The 26,796-nt window shown below is 37.9% G+C and overlaps 2 protein-coding genes across 4 annotated transcripts; one reads left to right on the top strand and one right to left on the bottom strand.

Annotated features, from left to right (window-relative positions):
- The first annotated feature begins 136 nt into the window (after positions 1-136).
- Positions 137-4,230, top strand: plxdc2a (plexin domain containing 2a). The gene is made up of 10 exons (XM_015032010.1): positions 137-202; positions 572-694; positions 791-906; positions 985-1,084; positions 1,332-1,427; positions 1,508-1,589; positions 1,948-2,008; positions 2,115-2,334; positions 2,738-2,895; positions 3,211-4,230. Exons 2-10 carry the CDS (start codon positions 604-606, stop codon positions 3,424-3,426), a joined length of 1,140 nt encoding a protein of 379 aa, XP_014887496.1. The 5' UTR covers positions 137-202; positions 572-603; the 3' UTR covers positions 3,427-4,230.
- Positions 3,994-26,796, bottom strand: myripa (myosin VIIA and Rab interacting protein a). 3 transcript variants are annotated; one of them, XM_015032008.1, is made up of 17 exons: positions 26,573-26,796; positions 24,861-25,034; positions 20,005-20,226; positions 19,047-19,183; positions 14,875-14,955; positions 13,852-13,949; positions 12,990-13,070; positions 12,647-12,790; positions 11,797-11,932; positions 10,737-11,284; positions 8,265-10,067; positions 7,721-7,777; positions 6,676-6,855; positions 5,825-5,986; positions 5,583-5,681; positions 5,440-5,500; positions 3,994-4,760 (listed from the first exon to the last, which is right to left on the bottom strand). In XM_015032008.1, the coding sequence occupies exons 2-17, from the start codon at positions 24,968-24,970 to the stop codon at positions 4,747-4,749; spliced, it is 3,933 nt and encodes a 1,310-aa protein (XP_014887494.1). In that variant the 5' UTR covers positions 24,971-25,034; positions 26,573-26,796; the 3' UTR covers positions 3,994-4,746. The 3 variants fall into 3 exon arrangements, with proteins under 3 accessions (XP_014887494.1, XP_014887492.1, XP_014887495.1); XM_015032006.1 differs by having other exon boundaries at positions 3,994-4,763; positions 26,573-26,795; XM_015032009.1 differs by lacking the exon at positions 7,721-7,777 and having other exon boundaries at positions 3,994-4,763; positions 26,573-26,795.

The following is a 26,796-nucleotide window of genomic DNA, read 5'->3' as shown; positions in this document are numbered from 1 at the left end:
ATGTACTCAGTAGATATTTGTTTTAAAATTAATTTTCAGATTTTGAACCAAAATGAGAGTTCTGTGTTTCTGCTCTTTGTTGCTTCATGTCCTATGAGAATATAATCAATAATTTTACACTTTGCGTTTCAGAGAGTGAATCTTTCATTCATCTTTCCTTTTTATGGTCACCCACTGAAAGAAATCACAGTTGCTACTGGAGGTGAGTCAAGTCATTATTGACATTTTTGTCCCTTAAATGTTGCGCCTCAAATGGTGTTTTATTATTAAAGTTGCTTAACATGTTGCAGTAGAGCAACATTTGCAGAAGTATTGAAGTATTTATATCTCATTAGGGGTTCCAAGTCCGTGGAGTTGAAGGGCTACCATCACCCTAATTTTTTACTTCTTTAACAGATTCTCTGTCAGGTTTAGGTTAAGACTCTGGCTTGGCTTTTCCAAAATGTTAACATCAACAGAACAAACATGTTGGCACATTTAAAAGACTACGTTGAACCCAAGTGCATTTTTGGCTTGATCGTAGATTATAATGAATTTCTCCCAGTGGCTCAGGTCCAACTTCTTCTTCCAGGTTTCATTTACACTGGAGCTGTAACCCATCAGATGCTCACAGCCACTCAGTACATTGCTCCCTTGATGGCCAATTTTGACCCCAGCTTGTCCAAAAACTCCACTGTGTTATATTATGACAATGGTAGGTGACATTTAGACATTCACCATAATGTTATTAGTGGATTATTGAACTTAATGTTCTCATTGGCCTCACCCTGTGTTTATGTCCACTCTTCAGGAACTGCGCTGGTCGTTCAGTGGAACCGAGTCCAGCTCCGGGACACCAGTCTGGGAACTTTCACCTTCCAGGCCACTTTGCACAGTGATGGACGGATTGTTTTTGCCTACAAAGAGGTGACGTGTTCTTCTATTTTGTTTTTATCTTCTTTGTACTATGAAGAACGTATATTTATAAAAGTCTTGTGCATTTAGATTCCCGTCGCCGTCAATGACATCAGTTCTGAGAACCATCCTGTCAAAGTGGGCTTGTCGGATGCGTTCGTGGTGCTTCATAACATCGAACAGATTCATAGTAAGACTGATTTGTTTCTTTAAAGGGAACTCAAACCAATGCAACTTACAAATATCTGTTTGTTCATATTAACATAAAAAGTATTGAATAATTTAGCTGGAAAAATTCATAATTTTGTCGTCCTTTTATCCTTTTGTGCACTGCTTTGTGAACTAACTCCCTTTAATTGTTTTATTTAAGGCATTATTACTACAGTTATTATTTTATTAAAAATATGTTGTTTTTTTTTCTTTTTAACACACCTTAGATGTGCGTCGGAGAACCATCTACGAGTATCATAGAATAAACATCCCAAAGTCCAAAATCTGCAGCTCCACCGCAGTGGAACTGCTCCCCTTCCCAAGTAAGTAACATTCATGTGGTATTTTCTGGTTTAAAGCTTTTCTTGCATTTTATACGTCTCTGTTGTATCTTCATTCTCAGCATGTCTGCAGTTCTCCAGCTGCGGCCCATGTGTCACCTCTCAGATTGGGTTTGACTGCAGCTGGTGCAGTCGACTACAGAGGTAACTTGGGGAAAAAAAAAATCAAAGAGAACTGAAAAGGGAAAATATGCATCCCTCAGATATATTTTAATATAATTTTTAAAACATATGTTTCTACCAGTAGATCTTGGAGACATATTTAGCTGAAGGAATTCACAACATGAATGATATTTCGTGTTCAAGAATCACCCATATAAAGGAAGAGTAAAAAAAGATTTGCTGGGCTTCCAACATTTTTTTTGGACTTGTTACTCCAAAACTGTCTAATTCAGGCTCCAAAAGTGTAAACAGATAATTACTAATATCCTACAAAATATATTGCTGTGAATGACATTTTGTGTTTCCAGCCACATAACAGAGCCACTGCTTCCTTCCTCAGATGCTCCAGTGGCTTTGACAGAAATCGTCAGGAGTGGGTTGACCTCGGCTGCCTAGAGGAGGTTCTTCGCATTTTTGCCTTTTAGTTAGTAACAGAAAATTGATCTCAGTCGGACCTTAGCATTATTTATTCCCCAGTTTAATCGCAGCGGCTCTGTGTTGTTAAAGAGGCGGGATCCACGATGTCTCCCAATGACGAACGTCAAAAATGGAACATCACGGCTCGTGTCGTTTCCTTCTACATCCACTTCAAAGCAGCAGAGGACCTTAAACATGACGCCCACCCCCGCGTGCAAGACATCCACCACCAATGAGCTTTTATCACACAGCAGATCTGGCAGCAGGGACAAAACAAGTGAACAGCTACCAGCCAACACATCTGCAAATGGTAAACTTCAAATATTTCTTGAAAATATCATCCAAATCTCTGAAAATACTGAACAGTTTAAATCATTTTGCAGTTTTCATCTAAACATGGGAATTTTCTGCACCTTTATCATCAGGGATAGCTACACACTGACCCCTGTGTGAATATGGCTTTTATTTACATTTTTTAAAGAGTGCACAGAATGTTTCGGCTGACTTGGTGTTGCTGCAGCTACGTTCTTGACGAATCTCAGACGTCTTATTGAAAGCCCGGCACAGAACATTTTTCATCTTCCCACATTTGTATAACATGGTACGGTTTTAGATGTACCTGATAGGATATTTTTATGTGATAACATTAAACTTTGTAAAAAAAAAACAAACAAACATTTAATTCATAAGCAATTTGAATGTCTTCTCCACAGATGGAAATATTGAGAGGATAGAGGAGAGCGAGAAAGCGATGCCAGGAGGCCTCCTGGCAGGCGTCGTCATAGCGATGACAATACTGCTGGCAGCTGTTCTCACATCGATCTACATGTACAGCCACCCCACCTCCAGCGCCAGTGTTTTCTTCATGGAGGTCAGTGTGGCTCCCCAAAAATGTTTTTGTCATTAAGCACCAAAATCTTAAAAAAAAAAATTACAAAATTTATTTCGACAGTAATGTCTTTTACTTCGTCTGATAAGGTCGAGAATATTCCAGTTTAGTTCTCAAGCATCAAACCACAATATTACTTTAGTAATAATGCTTTTTGTTCAACGTCAGGCTGAACAAAAGTGTTTTTATGTATCACTTCCTCTAGTGCTATCAAAAAATGCTTTTTAAAAAAATAACAAATCAAATCACCTCCAACTCAATCAGTTTTTTTTAATAGTCTACCATCATTTTAAACAGAGACGTCCAACCCACTGGCCAATCCTGAAGTTCAGACGGGGCTCCGGTCGGCCATCCTACGCTGAAGTGGAAACTCCTGGTCACGACAGAGACGGTTCTGTCATCATCGACCTCAAACAATCTTTTGTCATTTCAGACAGAAGAGAGAGCGAGCAGAAAGAAGGGTTTATAGTTCCCGATCAAAGAGAATGCTTTCTTGCCTCAGAAAGCTCCTGACCAAAGCTGTACGTTTTTTTTGTTTGTTTTTTTTTTGGGCTTCAGGGCAGAGCTGGTTCTCTGCGTAACATCTGTTTTGTCTTACGGATAACGACGAGTTCACTTTAGGAACAAAGAGCAGAAACAAAACACGAAACCTCAGTGAGGATATTTCAACAGTGCATCGGCATTGTGAACCGACGAGTCTTATGTAAAAGGAAGAAACTCTTGGTTTTATCCTTCTGTCGCTTTCAGCCCAGAGAGCAGGAGGTGATCCTGCTTTTCCCTCAAAGATGCCCCTTATTTTCCTTTTACACCTACTTCACAGAGAGGAATGTTGTGTTTGAGTGTCACTTCCTGATCTCAAAAACACAAACATTCCTTCCCATGACACCCACCCACCTCTGACGGGCAATGTTCCTTCCAGCCCTGTTTACGTCGGAGCACAGCATTCCCAGACGGCAGCAGGTGTGCGCAGCTTTTCAATTTTATTACTATTTTGAGCTTAAAAGACAGAAAACAGTTACTGATTTACAATGCTGTACAAAATGTGCACTAGAACATACACAACAGGGGAATAATACTCAAAGATTACACACAATTATTTTAATTTCAAATGTAAGAGTTTTACAGGTTGTATAACATGCTACACTTGCTTTTATGTTTGCGTAATTTATAATTGTTTACATGCTGTTTGTAGAGTTTTGTTTAGAAGCTGCTTCTACGGTTAGCCTTTATTGATTTCACATTATGTATATTAAGTGTCATAAAAGGATATCTGTGAGCAACAGATTTAAAATAAAGTTTTAATGGTGCTGAAACAAAGATATTTTACATATCAGTGTGCTTATTTTCTTGTCTTTGTGCTCTTCCTTTAATCAGATGGTCGGTGTCTATTGACTTCCCAAAATATTTGATCGGTGACCTGAATATGCAATTATTTTATCTGCTGTGTACGTATAAAATATAAACATCAATAATTTACTCTATTTTTGTTGGTAAGACAATATGCAGAGTGATCATGGAATGGGCATACATTTTTGCCCAAAATGTTTAACCGTCCCTCTGTCTTAATAGATGGAGTCAGTTACACTCTGTGGACAGTCTGGCGGGGTTGCACTGACCCCGTGTGCGCTTTTACGAGGCTTTTTTTGTGTGCTTTTGTCTTAAATTCTCAGATGATTCAATGTACAAAGCTTGATGTAAAGACAGAATATGTGTCCATAATAGTGTTCCACATTGCTTGAGGTGTGTGTAGTTTAAGGCAGCTGGTCAGACTGGTCAGTTGGATGATGGGGTAAAGGCACTGCTGTCAAAGAAGTCCTGCAGAGACTTGATGCTTTAGGCTTCCTTGTCTTCTAAAAAGAGGAAGAGACAAAACCATCTGAACGATGAGACACCAGTTAGTCTCTAATTTCAGTCAAACAGGAAAATCTTGGACTTCATGTTTAAATGACGCACAAGTACCAAAAACACTGTAGCACTGTTTTTCCCTGCAAATAAAATAAAGTGATTCAATTACATTCTATTTTGTGTGCGATATTTTTAGTGACACCCAAATCCAGAACCAAAACAATATTTAAAATCATTTTTTTATCTATTATTTTCCTTGCATAACAGTTAAATTAAATCGATGACCAACAAAGACTGGAATTATTTTAACACTTGTGAAACTTAAAAAAAGAAAATTACAAATTGCAAATGCGAGCCACGGTTTTATTTAGTTTGTACTTGGTTCTCTCTAAGCAACATTATTTCAAAGAGTACAGTTGCTGGCGTAATTTCTGCACACCAATAATGCTCTGACGCTTAAAAATACTACCAGTATGGACGTAGACATTATGTCACATTATTGTAGTAAAAATTTGAAGTTTTCCTGTAATCCTTAAAGTTTGAGTGATATTTATCACTCATGAGTCACACATACCACCTAATTATTTATTTTGGTTAAAACTACCTACATCATCAGTGAACTGAAATAATGTAAATCACAATGTGATGAATTCACTAAGATTAATGCAAATAAAAAGTTACCTTTCACTGGTGGAGCAGGTAGTCTTCTTCTCAGATGTCTTGAAGAGTCCAGAGTAACAGACTGCGACAACGTACATGAGCATAAAACTGTTTTAGCTCACGGCTCTGGAATTTACACTTTTCTGTGTTCTGACGACAAGAACCTTTTCTGTGGTCGCCCTGGTCTTCGTGAAGCGACTCTGGGTGTCCACATTGAGGCCGGCGCTCTTCAGAGCAGCGATTCTCGCAGAAATGTCGGATATCTAAATCATAAACAAGAAAAGTGACTGGCCGATCCAGGTGCGTTGAGCCACTTTAAGAGGCATATTTCCATAAATGTCCCAGAATCTACGTGGCTGTAGGATGCATGCCAAGCATTCCTCCGTTTTCTTTTTGTGAAGCTCACCTGCAGCTCGGACTGCTGAACCTTGGCGGCGGCGGCTGCCACCTGCTCCTCCAGGAAAGACAGCTCCAGGTCGGATGTGGAGCTGCAGATCTCCCTGGCGCACTCCTCCAGGTCGCTCAGCTCTGTCTCCAGGCTGAACACAGAACCAGCTGCCACGTAGACCTGCACCAGAACCAGGCCACACAAATCCCAGCTCATAATGTTTATATTTTCAAAATTACTCAGACACCTTATAACTTTACTGTTTCATTGATTTGACAAAATGTTCTTCAAGTAATTATAGATAAAGACAAATATTTTATATTTAGTTCACATTTTAGACATCACTTTTCAGTTTTGAGCTTCATTCAGACTTAATTCAAAGAACTGTACAACAAATTAAAAAAAAAACTGTTTTGCTGTATGTTTCTCTCAAGGAGGTAAGTTTTTATTTTTGAATCCTATGAAAACCTCACTGTGCATGTTCACAGTAGGTTCTATATTTTGAATAATCTCATATTTATCATGTAATTATTATTTTTAGATTTTAAATGTTCTAAGGTTTGACTTCATAGTTTTCACTTGATTAGTAATGAAGAAAGATAAACCAGGTAAATCATTTTATTTTCTCCTAAATTATTATTTTAGTGGATAATATCTGACATTTTTGCCCAATTTATATCTGTCATTTTCATTGTTGGCCTTAAAAAACCCCCCAGATATTTAAGCTCCTGATTCACCACAAAAATTAATTTTAGCTCAAACTGGTGAGTTGAATCAATATTTGCAACTATCAGATTACGCTGCACACTGCTGCAGAAATAGGAAGTATAAAAATATGACATGTGGTAAAACCATGAGCTGGACTTTACATTTTCCTCTAGTTTCCAAAACTGTTGGTCCAGCTTCTTGGGGTCTGTGTTTGGGGGCAGTGAGATTGTAGAGACCCGGGTTTTGTCTTGTCCCTCCACTCCCTGGAGCAGCTCCTCGGTCGCATTCAGCACCTTCAGCACCTCGGTGGTGATGCTGCGTAAAGATGCTGCAGAGTATCGCTACGGAGCAAAAACCAAGACAGGTCATTTTAACCCATAAATGTAGGAGAAACGGTCTGAATTTAACAGCTGAAGAAATACTCAACAGATTTTTTTATTTATTTTTTTTCCATTTTCTCCAGGGTTGCACAAAATAAGTAAAAGCCAAAGAAACCACTGAGATGTAGAACGCCACTAAAATCTAGACAGTATTTTATTAATCGTAGCACATATCAATACTTTTTCAACGTTCGTAGTGAATTCACTCAGATATCCCTCTTAGTAAAGATCACTGCTAATTTCTGAATTAAAAGGTTATAGCCAGAATAAAATATTAACTCAGTCATGATTTTTTTTAATTTCTCTCCTGCATGGTGTAATGTCAGTTTCCCTCTTTATAATACAGCGGTTGCTCACAGCAAAAAGACAAAACATTTTTGCCAGCTCAAAATCAAAAGTTGTAAGTAATTAAAATGCTAATTCTGATTAGTGCAACATTACTTCTCTCGAATGCATTCATCATGCTAGTTTTTGGGGAGTTGGCAATTAATCTGTTGTGAGAAAGTGTAAAATACGTGACTGTTTAAAGATATTCTTTACCGAATATAAATTAATTCACAATGAGATTGGGCCTCTAATCTTTGCAGTAGGTAACAAATCGGTAATACTTCACAAGAAGGTCAAACCTCTGTGGATTTGCAACAAAAACACAAACTAAAATTTTGAACCTATCGCAATAAATAAACCTTGATTCGTTACAACAAGCTAAAATGTTTTTATCGAAAATAAGAAATACATATTTGAGAGGAAAGTGAATTTTCTAGTTTCATAATACGTTCAGATTTTAATATCCTACGGGTTCGCGTTATATTCAAACAACTCTCACCTGCTCCAGCACAGATGACATTAGCTGTATAGTTTTGTAAAGCTCCATGTCACTACCCTACAGTTAAGATAAAGCAAAGGCACAGAGATAATAAGACAGAACAAAAAGAGGGAAGAAGAGAAAGAAGTTAGCTGAATTGAAAAGAAAGTGTGAGGCAAAGCAAATAAAACCTCTGCTGAGCGTCATTCAAATTACTGTAAAATGATTCTGGCTTATTTTAAAGCAGAGGAACAGCTGGAAGAGTAACTCAGTCATCAGTTCAAAATCTACGGTCGGATGGATTAGATGGTGAGATGCAATTCAGCATGCTGCAATGAAAATTAAAGCTATTTTATTAAACACATTAAGTGGAAGTTAATGAAATGTTTTCCTCAGTAAAGGAAAATAGAAAAAATCAAACATTCAACTCACTGATTAATTTTCTCCTGAGCCTGCATCTGACATTAAAACCTTTATAAACAAAGACAATAACTGCAAAAGATTCTGCATCCTAAGATGTATTATTTTATTTGTTAAACCTGCTTGAAACAGCTCTTGTACTCACGTTCTGGATCTCCTCCGGTGAGAGGAACTCCCCTAGATGAGTGCAGGAGCTGCACTGTTCCATGTTTTCAGTTTTCTGCTCTTCCTCGACTCGTCCGTCTCCGTCTTTCTGCTCACAGTTTGGGTTAACTCTGTGCATCTCTGCTGCTTCCGACTCGGCTGTGTTTCTTCTTCGTCCGTCCTGGTTCTCACTTTTCTCTTCACTCTTTGGACTCGTCAGTTCTGTGATGGTCGTCGTATCCCTACAGTTTTCTTCATGAATATTTTCATCTCTACCTGTACTGTTTCCTTCCTGTTTTTTGTCGGATATCTCCTCGTCCGTTTCCTCACCAATGCGTGTTGTTATCACTGACCTCTCGTGTGTTTCCTCTGTGGCATCCTTCCTCTCGCTCACTCCGGTCTCTCCTTTGACGTAGTCGCTCTCTGGTTTTCTGTGTTTGGTTTGTCCGGTTTTGTCCATCATTTCTGCCTGCATGTCCTCCAGAGTCATCATCAGCATGCTGCTGATTATTCTGTCAAATTCTGCTTCGTCTTCGTCACTCTTTGAGTCTGTTTCGAACTTCCGCTCACTCTCTTGGCTTCCTTTTAGAAACTCTTGTTCAACCTTTTCTTCTGTGCCCTTTGAAGGTGGCTCTTTCTCTTCCTCAGCTTTTGCTTCCTGTAGCAACTCCGTCTGCAGTTCTGTTTTCAAATTGATCTCTTTCCTTTCAGCTGGCTCTTTAAAGAGCTCCATGTATTTGTCATATAATTGCCTCATTCCCACTGTTTCTTCCTCTGCCCCTTGCTTGTCTTTCTGTACGCCGGTTGCGTCATCTTCAACCTTTCTCTGACACTTTCTTCTCTCACCCCTCTCTTGCTCCCTTTCTTCAGATTCATCTGTCAAATTAAACATCTCCATGTCTATGTCTCCAATTGATTCCTCTCCCTCCCAAAGCTCCCTCATGTCCCTGCTGCCCCCGTTTTCCTCCTGCTCCTGTTTTCCTTCATTATCTCCCAGTCTGTCCAGCTCATCCTCGGTAGATGAAAACTGGGAGGCGCTGACTAAACTGGCCAAATCCCGCAGCTGAGTTCTTTCCGGCTGCACACTCCACAGCTCCTTCTCATCCGCCCCGTCCTCTCCGTCCTCTCCTCTTCCCGCCTTATCCAGCTCGTCCTCGGTGGATGAGTACTGGCTGGCGTTGACTTCGCTAGCTAATCTGCATAATCTAACAGCCAGCTCTTCATCTTTTCCCAGCTCATGCTCCATTTCGAGGCCCATTCTGTCCAGCTCGTCCTCAGTGGATGAGAACTGAGTTGCTCTGACTTGTTTTTCCAGCCGACAGAGCCTGTAGGTTAGTCTCTCTATCTGCACCTGCTCTTTATCCCCTTTGTCTGCATCTGCGTCCCATTCCCCCTCGCTTCGTCCCACTCCGTCTGACTCATCTTCAGTCGAGGACAAGTAGGTAAGGCTGGCTTGGGAAACAAGACCGCATAATCTGTGTTGCAGCCCATCATCTCTTTCTTTCTCTTCACCTGTTCTTTCTCCTTCATCCAGGTTCACGTCCGTCTCAGACCCACTTCTTTGTCTCCTTTCTCCCTGCTGTGCATCGTTATTTTCATGTTTCTCTTCATCTCGTTCTTCTTCTCGGGGGCAAAATTCATAGACTGTGCCTGGGCATGGATGCAGTTTTGAAGTGAAGTCGTTGACAGTCTGATTGACGGCATCACTGCTGGGGTCAAAGGGTTCAGGGGTTGTGGCGGCAGAGGTGTGGGGAGTTACAGCATCAGAGGATTGAGAATAAAATGGCTCCTTGTTGTTTAAATCCTGAAAATGTGTAAAGTTCAAAAGTTTAACAGTAGATTTTGTTATGTTACAACCACAAACTTCTACAGATTTTACTGGAATTGTATATGATAGATCAACACAAAGCAGAGCAACCAACTAAGTGCTTTAAGCTTCTCCATGACTTTATCTGATCTGTCTGCTGTGTTCCTTGGTTCTCATGATGCTGTTTGTTCACTAATGGTCTCTGAGAAACATTTCATAATTGCATGACGTTTAAAGATGATTGGCTGCACTGGACTTTATTTAGGAGAATCAAAGTAAAGGGGGACTAACACAAATGTAAACCATACATTTCCTGTCTTTTTGGAGTGTTTTTGGTAAAAGCCCATATACGTTGTATTGGTTGATGACATTAAATTTCAGTAAATACAAGGAGGTGTGAACTATGAACGCATGATAGTAGAAAGTTCTGATCTTGCCTTTAAGTCTTTTTATCTTTGTCCCTGCAGATTGTGGTTTACTCATTTATTTAACAGAGGAAATACAACACTCTAGCCTATTTTAATAATTCTTATCTCTTGTGTAATCTCACTTTTTGTTGTTGTTTTTGATGAGATAAGTTAAACTAAATAATCTTATGGGATCATTCTGCAGCTTAAGTGATTAGTCGTCTCATTTGTTTAGGGTAGAGTCACTTTTCCTTCTTACCGATGGTGGAGAAAACGCTGCTGACTCTTTTTTACTCCTCCTCTTTTTCCGAGATTTCCTGATTTTTCCCTCCTCTTGCTCATCGGACACCTTGAGCTCATCCTTCTCCCTCTCTGCTCCTTTAAGGTTAAAGTCTACATCAATGATGCTGGTTCTCCGGGATGAAGGTTTCCTGAACTCCGCAGGCATCTTCCGCTTTAGGAGGGCTATCAGAGGCTTGCTGTGCTTCAAGTTCCCCTCAGAGTCTGAAAACGGATCATTTTTGTTCCCCTGGTGGCATGTTGGAGTCACGATGTTGTCACCAGAATCATGCTGGGCGGAGCCGCAGATCATCATCTTTTTGTGGATCTCCTGCAGAGCAGCACCCCGGCTGCTGTCTGGCTCTGATTTGCTTTCACTGTCAGAGCCCAGGCCTTCATAGGCAGAGACCACTCCGGACTCCCGCTCCAAGGCACTGTAGACCAGACTCTTCCTCTTAGTGAGGAGGCCAGGCCGGGACAGCTGGGTGGTCTGCAGGGCGATCCAGTTCCCATCTGGGCTCTTTAGCACTGAAGACATACATTTGCATTCAGACAAGCAAGAAAAATAGACACACATCCACCAAGCAGGGTTCCTGCACATTATTCATGTCAAGAAGTGATTCTAATTCAGACTCAAATTAAGAAGAAGAGGTTTCAGCCAATCTCTGGCTTTAAATATGTAAATATTCTCCTGTCAGGAAATCTTTGCAAATTTTTAGGTGTAAATAATGATTTTGTTTTTACAAAACGATGGATGGATGGATGGATGGATGGATGGATGGATGGATGGATGGATGGATGGATGGATGGATGGATGGATGGATGGATGGATGGATGGATGGATTGAACTTTTAAACAACAATATACAGAATAAAGCCTGAAAACATAAAATCTCTTTTCAGTTTTAGACCTGATAAGTATTTACACTAAACATTACATTATTATTTTAATCTTTTAAAAGTTTGATATCCTCAATAGAGTAAAAAAAAAGAACTGTTGCCAAATTTCAACGCTGTTTGCTTGTGTGAGTCGCCTCTTACCAGAGTTGTCAAGGCGATCCACACTCTTCCATGCTGTCATGGCCGACGCACCGCCGTCTTTCTTCAAGGCCTTGGGGACGTCTGGTTTCTGAGCTGGCTGGTTGTTATCCAGCAGCACGAAGGCTGAATGTGATCTCTGAGAAGAGATAGGCGACACCGAAAAACACAATTCTGTGTATTTGTCTTTCGCTTTTGTTGTAACTTGTTAATTTAGAGGAGCTCATTTCACCAGCAGAGGTCAGTGTGAGTTAACAACCCTACAAGGGCTAATTGTGGAAAAATATACATTTTGTTTTTCTTTTAGTTAGTAAACCGACACCCAGCCACCTAAAAAATATGGATAATCAGGAACCCAGATGTGTCCATTTTGATATTTGTGACTTAGATACTAAAATCATATTCAATAAATTAGTTTATTGTTTATTTCAGTAACTCAATTTACTAAGTGAAGCACATTATGTATGTACTATTTACACAAAGACAGATGTTTCCCATCCTTTATTTCTGTTAATTATGATTATTCTTCTTGCAGCAAATAAAAATACTTGACTTAAAGTAAGGCTTAATAAAAGTTATTTTCAATACCTGTTTAACGGTTATTATTTTTGAAGGGTCTTTTTAATCCGACTACCGTTGTTGGAACAGACACCTAATTTATCAATTTAACAAGTTTAGAGTTCGGGTTAGTTAGAAAATAATAAAAACTTTATTATTTTTTGCATCTGTTTAGGGTACCAATGACTGCTATGCACATCCTGCATTTCAGGCCCTTAAGATAACTAATAATAATTGGTTTAGAAATAAACCAAAGAATAGTGTTAGATTAATTTCCACAACACCAGTTCTTTACCCAGAGATTTGCTTGTTGTGTCAGAGATCCAGAGGGCTGATCGCAGGCAGAATGACGATGATGAGGGTCAGTGTTGTGTTCAGAAACCCAGCCATGGGCATATTCTGCCCTCATCTCAGTCAAAGCATTTTTCCTGCTAATGATCTTACACACAAAGAAAACAAGATTAGCTGTTAGGAAACAGCTCTGACTGCAGACGGAACAGCAAACGAGTTGTGCATTTTCATCTTGTTAATGGGGTAAAAATTTAACCTTTCTGTGCTGCTTTTTATTTCAGTTTTCATAAGCTTCCTAGACAGAGGATAAATAAACTTTTTTTTAGATGCGATAAAGCTGCTTTTACTTTTTGCACAATGGTTTGGGCCAGTTCCTCGACGAGCTCTCCTCTGTGCTCCCGTAAATAAAGTGCTTCATTCTGGCTCTCCTGAGAAAACACAGACGTCATAAAGAAAGCTTTAGAGCCCAACATTAGCATAAAGCAAGCTGGTTACTTCCCCAAATTTATACGCCGCACATATTTTCTGCGCTGAACTCAGAAGCTTTGGGATTCCAGCACAGATTAGATGAGGGGCGCATAACAAGAGACGCACTTAAGGATTAAACCTAGAGATAGTCTGAACAATGTAATACAATAAGCATTTATAAGAAGATTAAATGTTGAAATATGTTCAAAACATTCTACAATGACCAGAGTGAGTTGTAGACTGGTTAGTCTGACACATGAGTTTTAGGTTCAAAGACTGCACTAAACTTTCTTTGACTGTTATCACATAAAATCCCAATAACAGACGTCACAATTTTTGTTTGAATTCTGATCAAATCTGAAAGCTTTTACAGAGGATGGATACTTTTGAAAGGTACTGTGTCATTTTGGATGCTTTGTTAAGAGTAGTCTTCTAAAATTAAGTAAAAGCAACTCTTACAGCACAAATTCTCATACTGTTAGTCCTGTAGTTTCAGACTGCCATTTAGCAGAGTCTAAATCCTGATTGTTTCAGTTAATCTGATCCAAACCGACTCCAACAGCAAGCAGATACAATGTCAGATTAGATTATGACACATTGGAAAGACCGCTGATGACACTAATGTGCATTACATAGTGATATTTTTGAAAACACAGCCATCATAAAAAAAAACAATCGATAAAAAGACCATTTTTAAGATTCTATCCCAAAACAGATCATTTAGGAGAAAATGTGAACAACCTGAGTCGAGGTGTCAAACTCGGCCTTAGAAATGGCTTCGTCTATGGCCTCCTCTGCAACCCGCAGGGCCACACTGAGCGTCTCTGCCACGCTGTGCTCTGAACACAAACACAAAAGCGTGATCCTTCAAACATGAATGAAACAAAAGCCGTCAGCAGCTTATATCTCTGCTACACATGTGTGCAGCGTGCCCAGTGCATGCCAACTTCATATTCGCTTCCTCATTCCTGTGGCTGTGAAAACAGAGACATGGCCGTCGGGTAACGACAACCTTTCATTCATGTTTGCAGGCTCTCCTCCTGTTAGTGCAGTGAACTGGCAGAGTAGGGGAAAGTGAGGACAAAGCAGAGGAACATACGGAGCAACGCATCTGTTTGTGATGCTGCTCAGATTCTAAGACAAACATCAGAGCCATTTCATTCCTGTGTTATTTCTTTGCTGTAATAAAAAAGAAAGCCTTTCCAAAACTTGAAGCTCTTAAGTAACAACCCCCACAACCACGCTGCGCCAAAAGAAACATAACTCTGTTATAAACTGTTAGACTAAACAGCTGATAAAACATTTCTTAATTAAATGTTTAATTGTTCAAACTTGTACTCCTTACTGTGTAAGGTGAAATCTACCTTAACTAATAAAGTTAGTTATTCTGACTGTCGTGATTTATTCTTTGAAAAATACAAACTGCTGATAACTATGAAAGCTAATCTTCTGATTTTTGACACCCACTGTAACACATTGAACAACTGAAAGTGGAAAGAAAGCTAATCAAACATCAGTCTATGTCATTGTTCTGATTTTTATGTCGCTGTTAAGGGAAATCTCGATACATGAGACTTTCTCATTGAGTCAAACAGAAACTTTTAAGTCCATCTTGTTTCTCAATAGATCATGATAAACATGATAGAAATGCCATTTGTCTTGTCTAACCATGCCGTTTTCTGTGAATGAAAATCAACTGCCTAACTTTAACCAATTATTTCTAAAATCAGCCATGAGTCGAGATTTATCAAATTATTTTGGCACCTTCAGTTTGCCTGTAGAAAGTTGAGTCGCTCCCGCAGACACTGCCCTCATTGCAGGTGCTCTCATCGCAGGCGCTGCCGTCTGCAGACACACACAGACGTTGACAGTCAAGTGTGTGAAAAGACAGACATCATACGGACTGCAGGCAGGGATTTAACCAGAAACCACATCACACTAAACCTTCAAATAAGATTAAGGATTAAGGACATAAAAATGGATAAATCCTGGTTTTCATTCATGTCATTCAGATAGCATGACACATCACAGGTTATAATAACATGTTTGTCCACATGTGTCTGAACGTGTGTATCCCAGGTTCCATTCTTTATCACAGAGTGTGTTATTAGTTCATTGCATTTTCACATTTTGCCACATAACAACCACAAACCTCACTGCATTTTATTTTAGATTTTATGCTATGGACAATTTTAATGTAAGAAGAAAGTCACTATTGAAGCAAAGTCAGAGGGAGTCCTGAGGAAAATGTTCCTCGGTCAGATGAGGTAAAAATTTAACTCGTATCCACACAGACTCACAGTGTGTTTGGAAGCTGACGCAATACATCACCCAGAAATAGCCAGTTCCAAAATTGTTGGCAAGACATGAAAACTGATGTTCTGGGTTACTGTTCAGCCAACCTGATTGAGCTGGAAAAGAGAAACAGGCAAACATGTCTGTTTCAATAAAGCTGAGAAAAATAAACCCCAAAAGAAAAGCCAATCAATTTTCATGTTAGTATGGTGAAAAATAGCAACAAAAAAAAAATTAAAACATGTGATTGTATTACCATCTTATTTCCACTATGACATGCAGTCTCAATAAAATATGATGTTTGGAGTTGTAATGTGACAAAGTGAGGTAAAAAAAAAAAAAAAAAGAACATTTAGGTGCCTTGGCTTTTCTACTTTAATGTTTCACTTTAAAATTACAGGCAAGTTTCTTATGTTTACACAAACTTTAAAAAAAAAAAACAACAACAAACAACATAATAAGGAAAATCACTGGAACTGAACTGTAAATGAGCGTAGTAGAGAATTATTTGATAACAGAGTTAATTCACAATTTCGTATTTCCTTTTCTGAGCTCTTTTTCACGTCATGCAAATATTCCTGCAACAATGCAACCGTTTGTGGTGACATAAGTGCATTAGACGGGCCTCGTGTGAGGCATTACAGGAAGACTTGAGCTGTCTGCAGCAGACTCCTGTCTGAAAGTACAGAGTGGCGGACAGAGCCCCTGCCAATCATTTTAAAACGGCAAATCCAACAAAGTAATGTTAAGTTTGAACGTTTTATGAAAATTACAAGATCTTAGCCATAGTTCCTACTTCCTGCTCCATAATCTCTCTTCTGTGGAATCAAGTAAAACTGAGGATTTATATTTGTATTTTCATTGTGCAAGCAGGTTTTTGTTTATTAAGCTGTATAATTTAAAGATTCTGACCTCATTTGATTCCAGTAAACATAGATACAGCAAATTTATGAGCAAAGCAGCAGCTGAAAGTGACTGCAACCCCGAAACCAGTTTCTGCAACCGAGGTTTTTAATATGCTAGCCAAATATACTGAGGCTGTAGTGAAGATTTATTAAAAAGGATTAAACAAAATGTATCTTTTGTTGCAGTAGCATAATCTCACTAATAAATTAAATGTATGTGTACTGGGGAAGCTTATTATTGGGCTATTGTTTTTGAAAAATAAAAAGTTTCCTAAAAGTTACATTTCCTTCGAAACATATAAATGATACAGGATTTTATTTTGTGGGAACATGCTGTTTAACTTCAGTCAAATTAAATCCGTAGTACTGATAAAATGTTAATAGAGTAGTACTACATGTAGTGAAATGTAAATTGCATTTTCTTACAGTGCATGCTGTATTTGCGAGGCTGCTTTGATTTAGTCTTCAGAGGGAGATGTCTGTAGGCAGCCCCGATTCAGTGAGTTTAGTATTCAGGAGAAACATGTCATTGTTACAGACGTTACACAAGACTCAGGATTGCTCAGTTTCCGAATGTCAACTTGACCACTGCTGATGCCGTTCATCCGGCTCCGATTGCTCTTATGCAACGCACCGGGAGCAGCAATCGACGTCTTTCTGAGTCATAATGTGCTGCTCGGATTTTACAGGGGGAGGAAACTGTTTTCGGCACAGGTCAGTTATAAACAAATGAAAATGCATGACCCCGCGTGTTACAGAGCATGAGCTGCAAACGGCAGAGGAGGGGTGGCGTGATGTCAGCCCACATCGGTCATCCTCCCACAGGATCCACAGCTCTGCATCATGTGCTGCCAGCGACCTCTCCTCCACAAAAACACACATAATGCTCTAAATTCCTCTGCCAGTTCAATCAGATCAGAGACTGGGGGCCTAATGGAGCCGAGATGTGCTACGGCTTTGCCCCTGGCCAGATCTACATGCTGGAACAGATGCTGTTAGAGGAAACAGTGTACAGTATAATACATTTCTTTTCAGCATGGCTGCCTCCTGCGAAGCTCCTCAATCAGCCATGGCTGGCTTTGACTGAAAACATTTCCCTGGAGTTTTGACTGAATTTGTTTCATTACATAAGAAACCAAAGCCCCTTTTCATCACCGTCACTGACGGGACAAAATAGGCAAAAACACCCAGCAAGTGAAAAAAATAATGCTTTTTTTAGATGGATGGCATTAAAAGGTGAGGAATAATAATAAAAAAATCTGCATGCATTGGGAGCAAATAAAGAAGAAGTAACTGGAAAGTCTAAATTTTTATTTTTTATTTTTTCCAGCAGCTCCTACATATAGTTAAATGACCTTCACATTTCCATCAAGAAATATGTTTCATGACTCTTCACTCACTCAGCGATATTCAGTTCCTGATTGTTTGAAATATGCTGCGTATTTGATCACTTTTAGCCTGGTTTAAAATGAATACAATTAGATATTTCTTTAAGGTTAATTTCAAGATTTTATTTGTATTTCATCTGTAACCCAAGTAAGTTACTCCATTCTGCTGAGATGCACAAATCAGAAGAGAATAACGATTACCGGAACAGCAGTTACCATCTAATCACCACAGAAGACCGATCCTTAATCTAAATTTGGTATTTAAAGACTGTCAACATTTCCAAAGTCAGAATATTTTCTTTCTTTCACCTAATCTTAAACACCTTAGTTACTGAAACACTGTGTTCAGTCGCACAAAGTCGACATTGAAAAGTGTTGCTGTAACCTGGTGGTTGAGAGTGGTGCATTCACTGACTGAAAAATAAATCTGATTTTTGAGATTGCAAGATGCTCAGTTCCGCTCTCATCATTATTTTTGAAACATTTGTTAATGTCCCTGTTTCTCTATGTTGTCACCAGTTACTGCACTGCCTTTTCTGTGGTGCAGGTACTGCAGGTCAGTAACTGTAGCAATTAAACACTGCATAATTATATTTATTTATTAGAAATAACATTAATTTAATTAATGAAATATAGATCAAACTGAAATTTGCCCAATTTTGTTAAATCTTTTAAAATAAATTTTTTACATAATTTTTGGATAAGTTGCAGCAACTGCACATATTTTTATTTCTTATTATACTCTTTTGTTAATGTGACTGTCTAAGCCTGTTAGCTTTTAATGAAACCTCTTTTCTGATTTGGACTGAGGTTGATGTCACTGGTACTTAATTTTTGTTTGAAAGCTACAAACAAAACTTAAAACTTAACTTGTAGTTCTTCAAGCAGCCTGTAGATGGCGCTGCATCAGAAATAAATCAGAGCAATGTAAAAAAAAAATTAGAGATGAAATTAAATAAATGAAATTACTAACATGCAGTAAAATCCAAATGTAGCTGAAACTTGTAACATAAATTATTTTTTGTAACATTTGGAGGATATGAAATCTAGTTCATCCATTTTATGGCATCATTGTGTTAATGTGCTTTAATTTGGACTCATGCTTATATTCAGACCATTTTGAAGTCAGATTATAGGCAAAATGATCTGCAGGAGTTAAAAGAGCTGAAAGAAAATATTTTAATCCTGGTTTCTATTTTTTTTTTACTGTATATAAAGCAAATTAAAGGCTATATAAGCTCCCATAGACGATAATACATGGTCTCCTTCTCCTGAGAGTAAAGCTTATAGATAGTTTAGAGCCTGCAGAAAATATGTGAATGGGTTTCTATTCAGTGAATAAACGTACCGGTAAGCTCTGAAAGAGCGCTGTGCCTGGCCAGGTGTTTCCTGTAGAGGGTCTTCAACACTTTCGCACTGCCAAACCTTTTAAAGCGTTTCTTCACATTTGTGTAGAACCATTCGAGTGACTGCGTCTTCAGCAACCTTAAAGACAAACAACAATTTAATGCTCAAAAAAAGTCACATACTTTTCTTTATCAGGCTTTTTACCCAAAAAAGGACAATCAATCCACATATATGCAAACAAAATGAAGAAATCTTGATTTGAGAAGTATGTAGCTACACGCGCTTCCTTGTTCTCATGTTATTTTATGTCTGATCAGCCATTTGGACATAAAGCAATAATGCAGTAAACATTATATCTCATCAATGGAAATACTTTGCATTGTTGTAACAGATGCATTATGTACTGAAAATACTAATTTACCAAAAATAATTGTTTGTTTATTCTACCTAAATTTGTTATTTTGTAGTGATGTTATTTCATTTTACAGATTTTTTATTTTATTCTATAAAATACCTTCCCAATTTTATGTTTTTGTCTTTTTGAGCATATTTTTTTCAATTAAATCAGATGTTATCCAACAATTACTCAATTCTTGAGTATTATTTTGACCAAATACTTTTACCGTGTTTAAATGTGATTAAAGACATACTGACGGAGTGCGACTCTTACCTGAGTATATTTTATGGCTACTCGGTCTTTTTGGTACCAGAACAATCACCAGACATTGTTTGCTAAACATTTCATTACCATATTTAAAAAAGGGAAAGCCTGTAGATTCTTGTGATTGACAACTTTACCCTGTGTTTGTGTTCAATTTGTTTTTACATGCAGTCCTTTTGGAAATGTTGCTGACATGCCTCATTTTAGACCTAAATCATCCCTGATAACTTTTGACATCGCTGTCAGGACCTCATGTCTAATTCAACCTCCTTGTGTAACACACACACACTGACCTTACCTGCTCTTTTGGCAGGCGGAGCAGAGCCAGGCTTTGTCCCGCTTGCTGTAGACCCGGCAGGCCTTGCAGACGTTGTAGCGGCAATCGCGGCACTGGCGCTTGGGGTTGAGAAGGAAGGTGAAGGGGGAGCAGCAGCGGATGCAGCAGCGCTGGTTGAAGCAAGCTTGCTGCGACAACAAGAGGCAGCGACTGCCCTCCTCGTCCAGTTCCTGCTTCAGTTCACTGTGGGGAGGAGGGGATGGAGGAGAGGTAGAGAGAGAGGATGGTTGGAGGCAGAAAGAGAGAGGAAAAAAGCTGTACAGTTGGGTGCATAGATGTTTGCGTGTGTGAGTGCAGGATGAGTTTGTTTCGGTGGATAAGACACTAATGGAGTGATTATAGACTTAACCCCAAGTTGACCCTCAGTTTTTGAACAACTGAAATGAAACAGACCAAATAAATGCCAGTCTGTTAAACTGTTTAACAGTATGAGTGACGATTAAGTCAGCTTTTAGTGTCACATGCTAACGAAAAAGAAAATAAGGATAAATATTTGAGTTTTCCACCAGCTCTTTACTCATCATTTTTAAAAGCTGTGTGTGAATTTCAAAGAGTATGCTAAGGTGAAATGTTGTTTCTGTATAAAAGCCTCATAGATGGCAGACTACAAACATTTAGCATTCACTCTCACAACACAGTTACATACACAGCAGAATGGGAATATTTAAAAAATATGTTTTTATTAATGTCCACATATTCTGTAAGTAGTGTGGTTATATTAAATACAAATACTTTAATGTGTTTATTGGATAGAACAACATACATAATCTTTTTAACCAATAAAAGTATGGAAAGTGTGTCATTGTGTCATGTAAATACTCAGCCTTTGATACCCTGAAATAAATGAAAGACGAAACTCTTCAACTATCGCTAACTTAAAAACTATTTAACGTTTTATTTACTTTGAGTATATAAACTATGTGCACTTCAACCACTTTCTGTGCAAGTACTAAAGATTTGCAATGTGAAAGAAAAATACATATGCATTCAGTATATGCTTTTGACAGTTATTTATTCCAGCAAACAGTATCTTAAACAAAAATGTTCAAACAGCAGCAAAGGTATCCAACCGAGACTTTGAGCTCATGGAATAATTAACAAGATGAGCCTGAGAGATGATTGCAGACAGCGACAAACTGGTGCAAGTCGCACCAGAGGGAAGGGTGTCAAAGAAATTAGAACAGCAGGAGCGCCGACCATGACTGAATCATATACGGTTGATTACAGCTGAATACTGATGAACTCTGACAAGATGAGGGGAGAACAAAAAAACAACAAGTCGATTATAGTTAGCTTTTTTAATTTAAACTCGTTAACCTTTACAGTTTTTGAAAAATCTACTTCTTCTAAAGTTGTTTTTGAAAGAAATGTTTTTCTGGAGCTTAAGAGAAAACAGATGAAACAGTTAAAGCGCAATAAAGATGGTTATAAGGAGGATTTTCAGTTTTTTTTTTGTTATTTGTTTATCATTCTTATCAACATTTACTGTAATGATCAGGGATCATTACAAAGCAATGCAACCCTCTTATGATCAAGAAAAGAAATTCCTGTAGTATAAACTTACAACCCCCCCAAACACTATAAAATTTTAATGGTGTCCTCAGACGCCTGGCTCTCACAGGAACGGTTGCAGCAGCCTGTCCATTACTGAAGCCTAATACTTGATAAAAATAACCCTCAGACATCACGCTCTCAGGCACACTCAGGCAAGGAAGACGGAGATGTTTGCAGCGAGACAGAGAAGCAACAAGCACGGGGAGCAATGAAGGAAATTGCAATACAGAAAGCAACAACGGTCACACATCCGAATGGTAAATCATATACGGAACATGCTGCAAAGCTCTGTTTTCACACATTAACATCAAACAGATTTTCAACCGTATGGGATGTAGGAAAGAAGAGACATTATACATACCATCCATAATAGTCATTTAACAAATCTGTTTTTATGAGTGAACACAGAGAAAAAGTGAGTCTGAGTTTAAAAATGTTATAGATTTGCTTACTGAGGACAAGAGTTTTATGGTTTTAAATGCTTTGTGTTATGAAAAAAGGCCCCTGCTTTGCCGCTTATAAGCAATAGAGGGCAGAGTCGAGCAACTGTATTCACTCCATAAACGTCTGTGGTGATAATTCATTTACATCAAAAACAATGTTGCATCAAATCTGTGTTTACCTTCTGCCAATGAGCTTTACTCTGAGGAGAAAACGAGGATTAAACGACTTCTCAGTGAGAAGGCAAAATATGATTAGATATCCTGTTTACAATTTACAAAATAAAAAAACTTGACAAAATTACAAACCAAATAATTTCCAAACAAGCAAATTTCACAATAAGAAAAAAAAAAAAAAACTTGTGCCAATTTTTTAAAACAGCATCTCAACGATCAGCATGTCTGATCACGGCTGTTAAATAACTACAAGATTAGCTGTTGAACTTCTTTGTTGCCAGTAGTTCAGCAAATAATGACTTTGTCCCAGCAGGTGGAGTCTTTGGATACAAAATATCTCAAATATAAGTCATATACAACTGTACAAGTATGGCATTATAATGGTAAAAAAGCTATTTAGACAAACAGTTAGACATGGCAGAGAGTAAACTAAGAGCCGTCAGCTGAACACATGGAAAGGATTATAATTATTTGTATAAAGGGATTCAGAACAGCCTGTGGCAGTAATGTTGCCTGCATCTAAATCCTGCTGCAAACAGAGCAAATAGAGGTTTTTAAAGATAAATTATATGCAATGCAGTCAAAAGAAGTCAATGCATGAGGAACAAAAAGTCTGAAATAAACATGTTAAAAATAACTGGGAAAACTTAACAAATGGTTGTCATGGTCTGTCTGTCCGAGAGTAAATGCAGGTTTGAGGCTTCTGTAAATAATTTGTATCATTAAGAGGTCACATTATTTTGATTTGATCGGGAATCAAAATCTGACATATTTCATAGACAACTAATCCAAACAATGATCACAGCCAAAGAAGAGTGTTGTGTGTTATACAGAAAGGTCAACAGCAAATCTGAAACCCTATGTTCAGATATTTAAAATTATTAAAATACTAAACATAGGGAGTATGTATTTTTCAAAAAGAAAATGCACAAGAACATAAAAATGAAATTTTGCAAATGTTATTTTATGAAAGCAAGAAAAAGCTAGCTCGTTTATTACTACAAAACTGGGCTAAAATAGAAAAGTCTCAGTATTATTAAATGAAGAATCATTTGGGTCCTGTAAGAACCGCCACTTCAAAGGGAGCAGAGCCAGAAGAACCAAATCTTTTGAAAAGTTCTGGACCTCCCATCACAGACGAGGTTAAACATCTACAAGAACCAGGAGCACAGCTTTATTTACTGTAAGTCTTTACTAAATCACCAATAAAATCTACCAGTATAAAACACCCAGACTCTGAATGCCTTTGCTAAACATTTGCTGCAGTTGCATGAAACCTAAATCTTTTGTATAATTGTTTCTAACTTGTGAGACAGGAGTGCTTGTTGCATAAAGACCAAATGTTTTCTGTTGAGCCAAAGCAAACAATCTTTTTTTTTTGTTTTAATGCTATAAAGGAAAATTTCCACTGAAGGCCTTTTGCTGTTGAAAAGTGACGGAAATAACAACCATTAGGCTTATCTCATTTTTCCACTGGCTTTTAATTGGGCTACCTCTTTGAGCACAATGTACATTATGTTGTGATATCAAAATAAACTGCAGGTAACAGTAACAAGAATGTTAAAGTGCTTTGTTTCACAGAACAAACTTTTTTCCACGACGGTATAAACGACGTTTAATCCCTGCAAAATACAGCTGAATTTTGTGAGTATTTTGTCTCAATGGTTACTTTGAGGAAACGGCTCTGGGTACAACAGGAAGGTCTTTCACTTCCTGTCCCTGCTTTTAGAACACAGCATGGAGCAAAGACAAAGCAAAGGAAAGCTCCACCAAAGTCTAAAAGCCTTTGAATGCAAACTGATCTACAGCTCAAACTTATGTTTAATATAGTTTCCCTTTATTCAGTGGCTGCAAGTTTAAAATTTCTCTGAATGTAAGAAAATGTTTGAGTTGCTTAGGTGATAAAGAAAAAGCTGATGAAAGACTCATGACACCACAAATCAACATTAGCAACTAGTTAGACACCATTTTAAGTAAGTTATAATGGTGCCAAAAAGTATGTGAACTTTCTTTCACATACTTTTTGGTTGGAAAAGTCAAATTAAACACCAAAATTAGAACTTCCAAAGTCAGTTTTGAAGTCCACACTTAAAAAAACCAGTAAGAACTCTATAAAACACTGACAAAGATCAGGAATAAAATATTTATCTGCAAGCCAGTGCTCAAAAGGTTTTGTGGTAAAACTTTTAAATGCCTTCTTGCTCCAAAACACATGAATCTGTCCTATTCAAACTCATAAAATGGAGATGATAAATTATTTTGGATTATATTGCAAATAGTATAATTATAGTACTATATAAGCTAATATCTGATTAACAGATCCAGAGGTATTAAACCTCAGAGCGATCATTAGATGTTGCTGATGGTTTTTTCCATGCAAAATTATGTTTTGGCCCAGATCCGAGTTTTGACTTTCAAGACAAACTGAATGCAGCATAAACGTCCCACTTGCAGGACCCTCTTCTTTCTCCTTGACCACAAACTAAAAATATTCAATTAAAATGTAAGAAAAAAGCCCTGAGGATATTTAAGTTTAACATAACACTGGTATGGTCTGTATGTCGCGTTGGACTGAAACTCATTACATAAATAACTTTAATAACCACTCCACCGTCTGATACAATCGATACTGAGTCGAGGACTGACCTGAGTCGTTCCTCCTCCTTCTTGCGCAGCCTCATGTCTCTCTGCACCACCTGCAGCACGTGCTCCGCCTCGTTTTCTGTAAGGCCCGTCAGATCCAGTTTCCGACCCATCTTCAGCAGCCGCTGCTTTTAAAGCTTCACTTTTCCAAGCAACCCTTCAGCTAGTTGTTTTCATCCGAAAGACACAATATTTAAGTCAGCAGCACAAAATAAATAAGCAGTAAAATATATGAGCAAGTTTTTTGTAACACATCATTATAAATGCCATAAACCGGCTGTGGTAGGCAACTAAATTACATCTGAAAACGTTCTGAGGACCTTGTAGCTACACATTTACTTCCCTAAAATTTGTACCAAATGCAAACAGAAAATAAAGAGATGCAAGTAAAAGGAGTGTTTTTAAGCCTGCAGGTTTTTGAAATAAAATAATAAAAGAGACAGAAAAGCATCTAGAGCTAAATATTCTGAGAAGGAAAACTGTTAGAAGCTCCCAAAGAGGTGAGACTGGACTCTGAGCAGAGTAACAACTCTGTTCAATTTCTAAATTTATCAGGTTAATGGAGACATTTTCTAATAGACTTGCAGAAGAAATTATTTTTTATACAGAAATGTAATTTTATGTTATAGCTATCTTATGATGAATCCAGAAAAGATCACAGGTAAAGAAGCTACTTGTTGACAGAGTCCAGGATCCAAGCATATTTGAGGAAAGGTGAGTTGTGGGAGAAACTGTTGCAGAAGCAACAAGACATCAATCAATCAATCAATCAATCAATCAATCAAATTTTATTTGTATAGCACATTTCAGCAGCAAGGCATTTCAAGGTGCTTTACATAATTAAGAAACATTGAATAAACAGTAAGAAAGAGATTTTGAAAAAAAAAGAAAAAGATTAAAAAAGATTAAAAAAAAAAAAGATAAAAACATACTAATTTAAGCGCCTGTCGTCGCTGGACTCCGCCTTCCGTTTAACACGGGTATTATCCAGGCCCCGTCACCTAACAGGACGGAATTTACAGAGTTTTATTCAAAACACAATTTAACACGGATTTTCACACCTCAGAGTCTTTGTTAAAATGCCATTTAAAAGAAATTAATAAATAGATAAAAAAAGTAAAGATAAAAACATTAAAAACATCAAAAACATTGACATTTGACTAGACATGAGAAGGTAGGAAAACTTGTTCAAGAATTTAGGGGAAATTTGCAATGTATGACTTTTATCTGGAGAACCACGATACGGCAATGTATTCAAGACATGGGCTGTAACTGTCACATCCCTTAAGAAACTCAAAAATAAGAGACACTCAAAGTCACACTGCAGCTGGAAATCATGCAAACAACAACAAAAAAACATCAATTACTTATTTTTTAGATTGCTACTGAATAAACTGAAATTTGTAGAGTAAATATTCTTTTTTGTTGTTTATTTATAGGTTTTACATGATATTCTAATAATTTAGTAAAAAATATTACAAGTTTTTCTCCACTGGAATTGAAAAAAAAAATATGGCACCCAAGAAAAAAAGAGATTATTGATGCCATCAAACACTTTCTCAGAAGTCCTTATAGATATTTTGTTGAAATTAAGACAGGTGAGTCCCAAAACAAAGAGTCCTGAGCTCTTTTTGGAAATATGGTGAAGGCAGCATGCATTATAGTATTTATTTATTTATTTATTTATTTATTTTTTCCATTTACAAAGTACTTACCGGTTTCTTTATCAAGTCCCTTCCCGGCAGCACAGGATACAAGACAGCGATCAATCATCCAGGTCTGCGAGTGAACGCCAAACATTAATGATCATTTAATAAGACCGTCATGAGTACTAGCTTGTATGTATTAAATAAAAAGTTAAACCAAAGTGTGGGTCGGCGAGTGACCGATTACAGCTGCAGGACCGATTACAGCAGCCACCGGTTTTTCCAGGAGAGGG

The sequence above is a fragment of the Poecilia latipinna genome, unplaced genomic scaffold (assembly GCF_001443285.1).
Source record: "Poecilia latipinna isolate Pla-1442-1.1 unplaced genomic scaffold, P_latipinna-1.0 Scaffold227, whole genome shotgun sequence".
Taxonomy (NCBI): Eukaryota; Metazoa; Chordata; class Actinopteri; order Cyprinodontiformes; family Poeciliidae; genus Poecilia; species Poecilia latipinna.
This window is presented reverse-complemented; position numbering and strand designations above follow the sequence as displayed.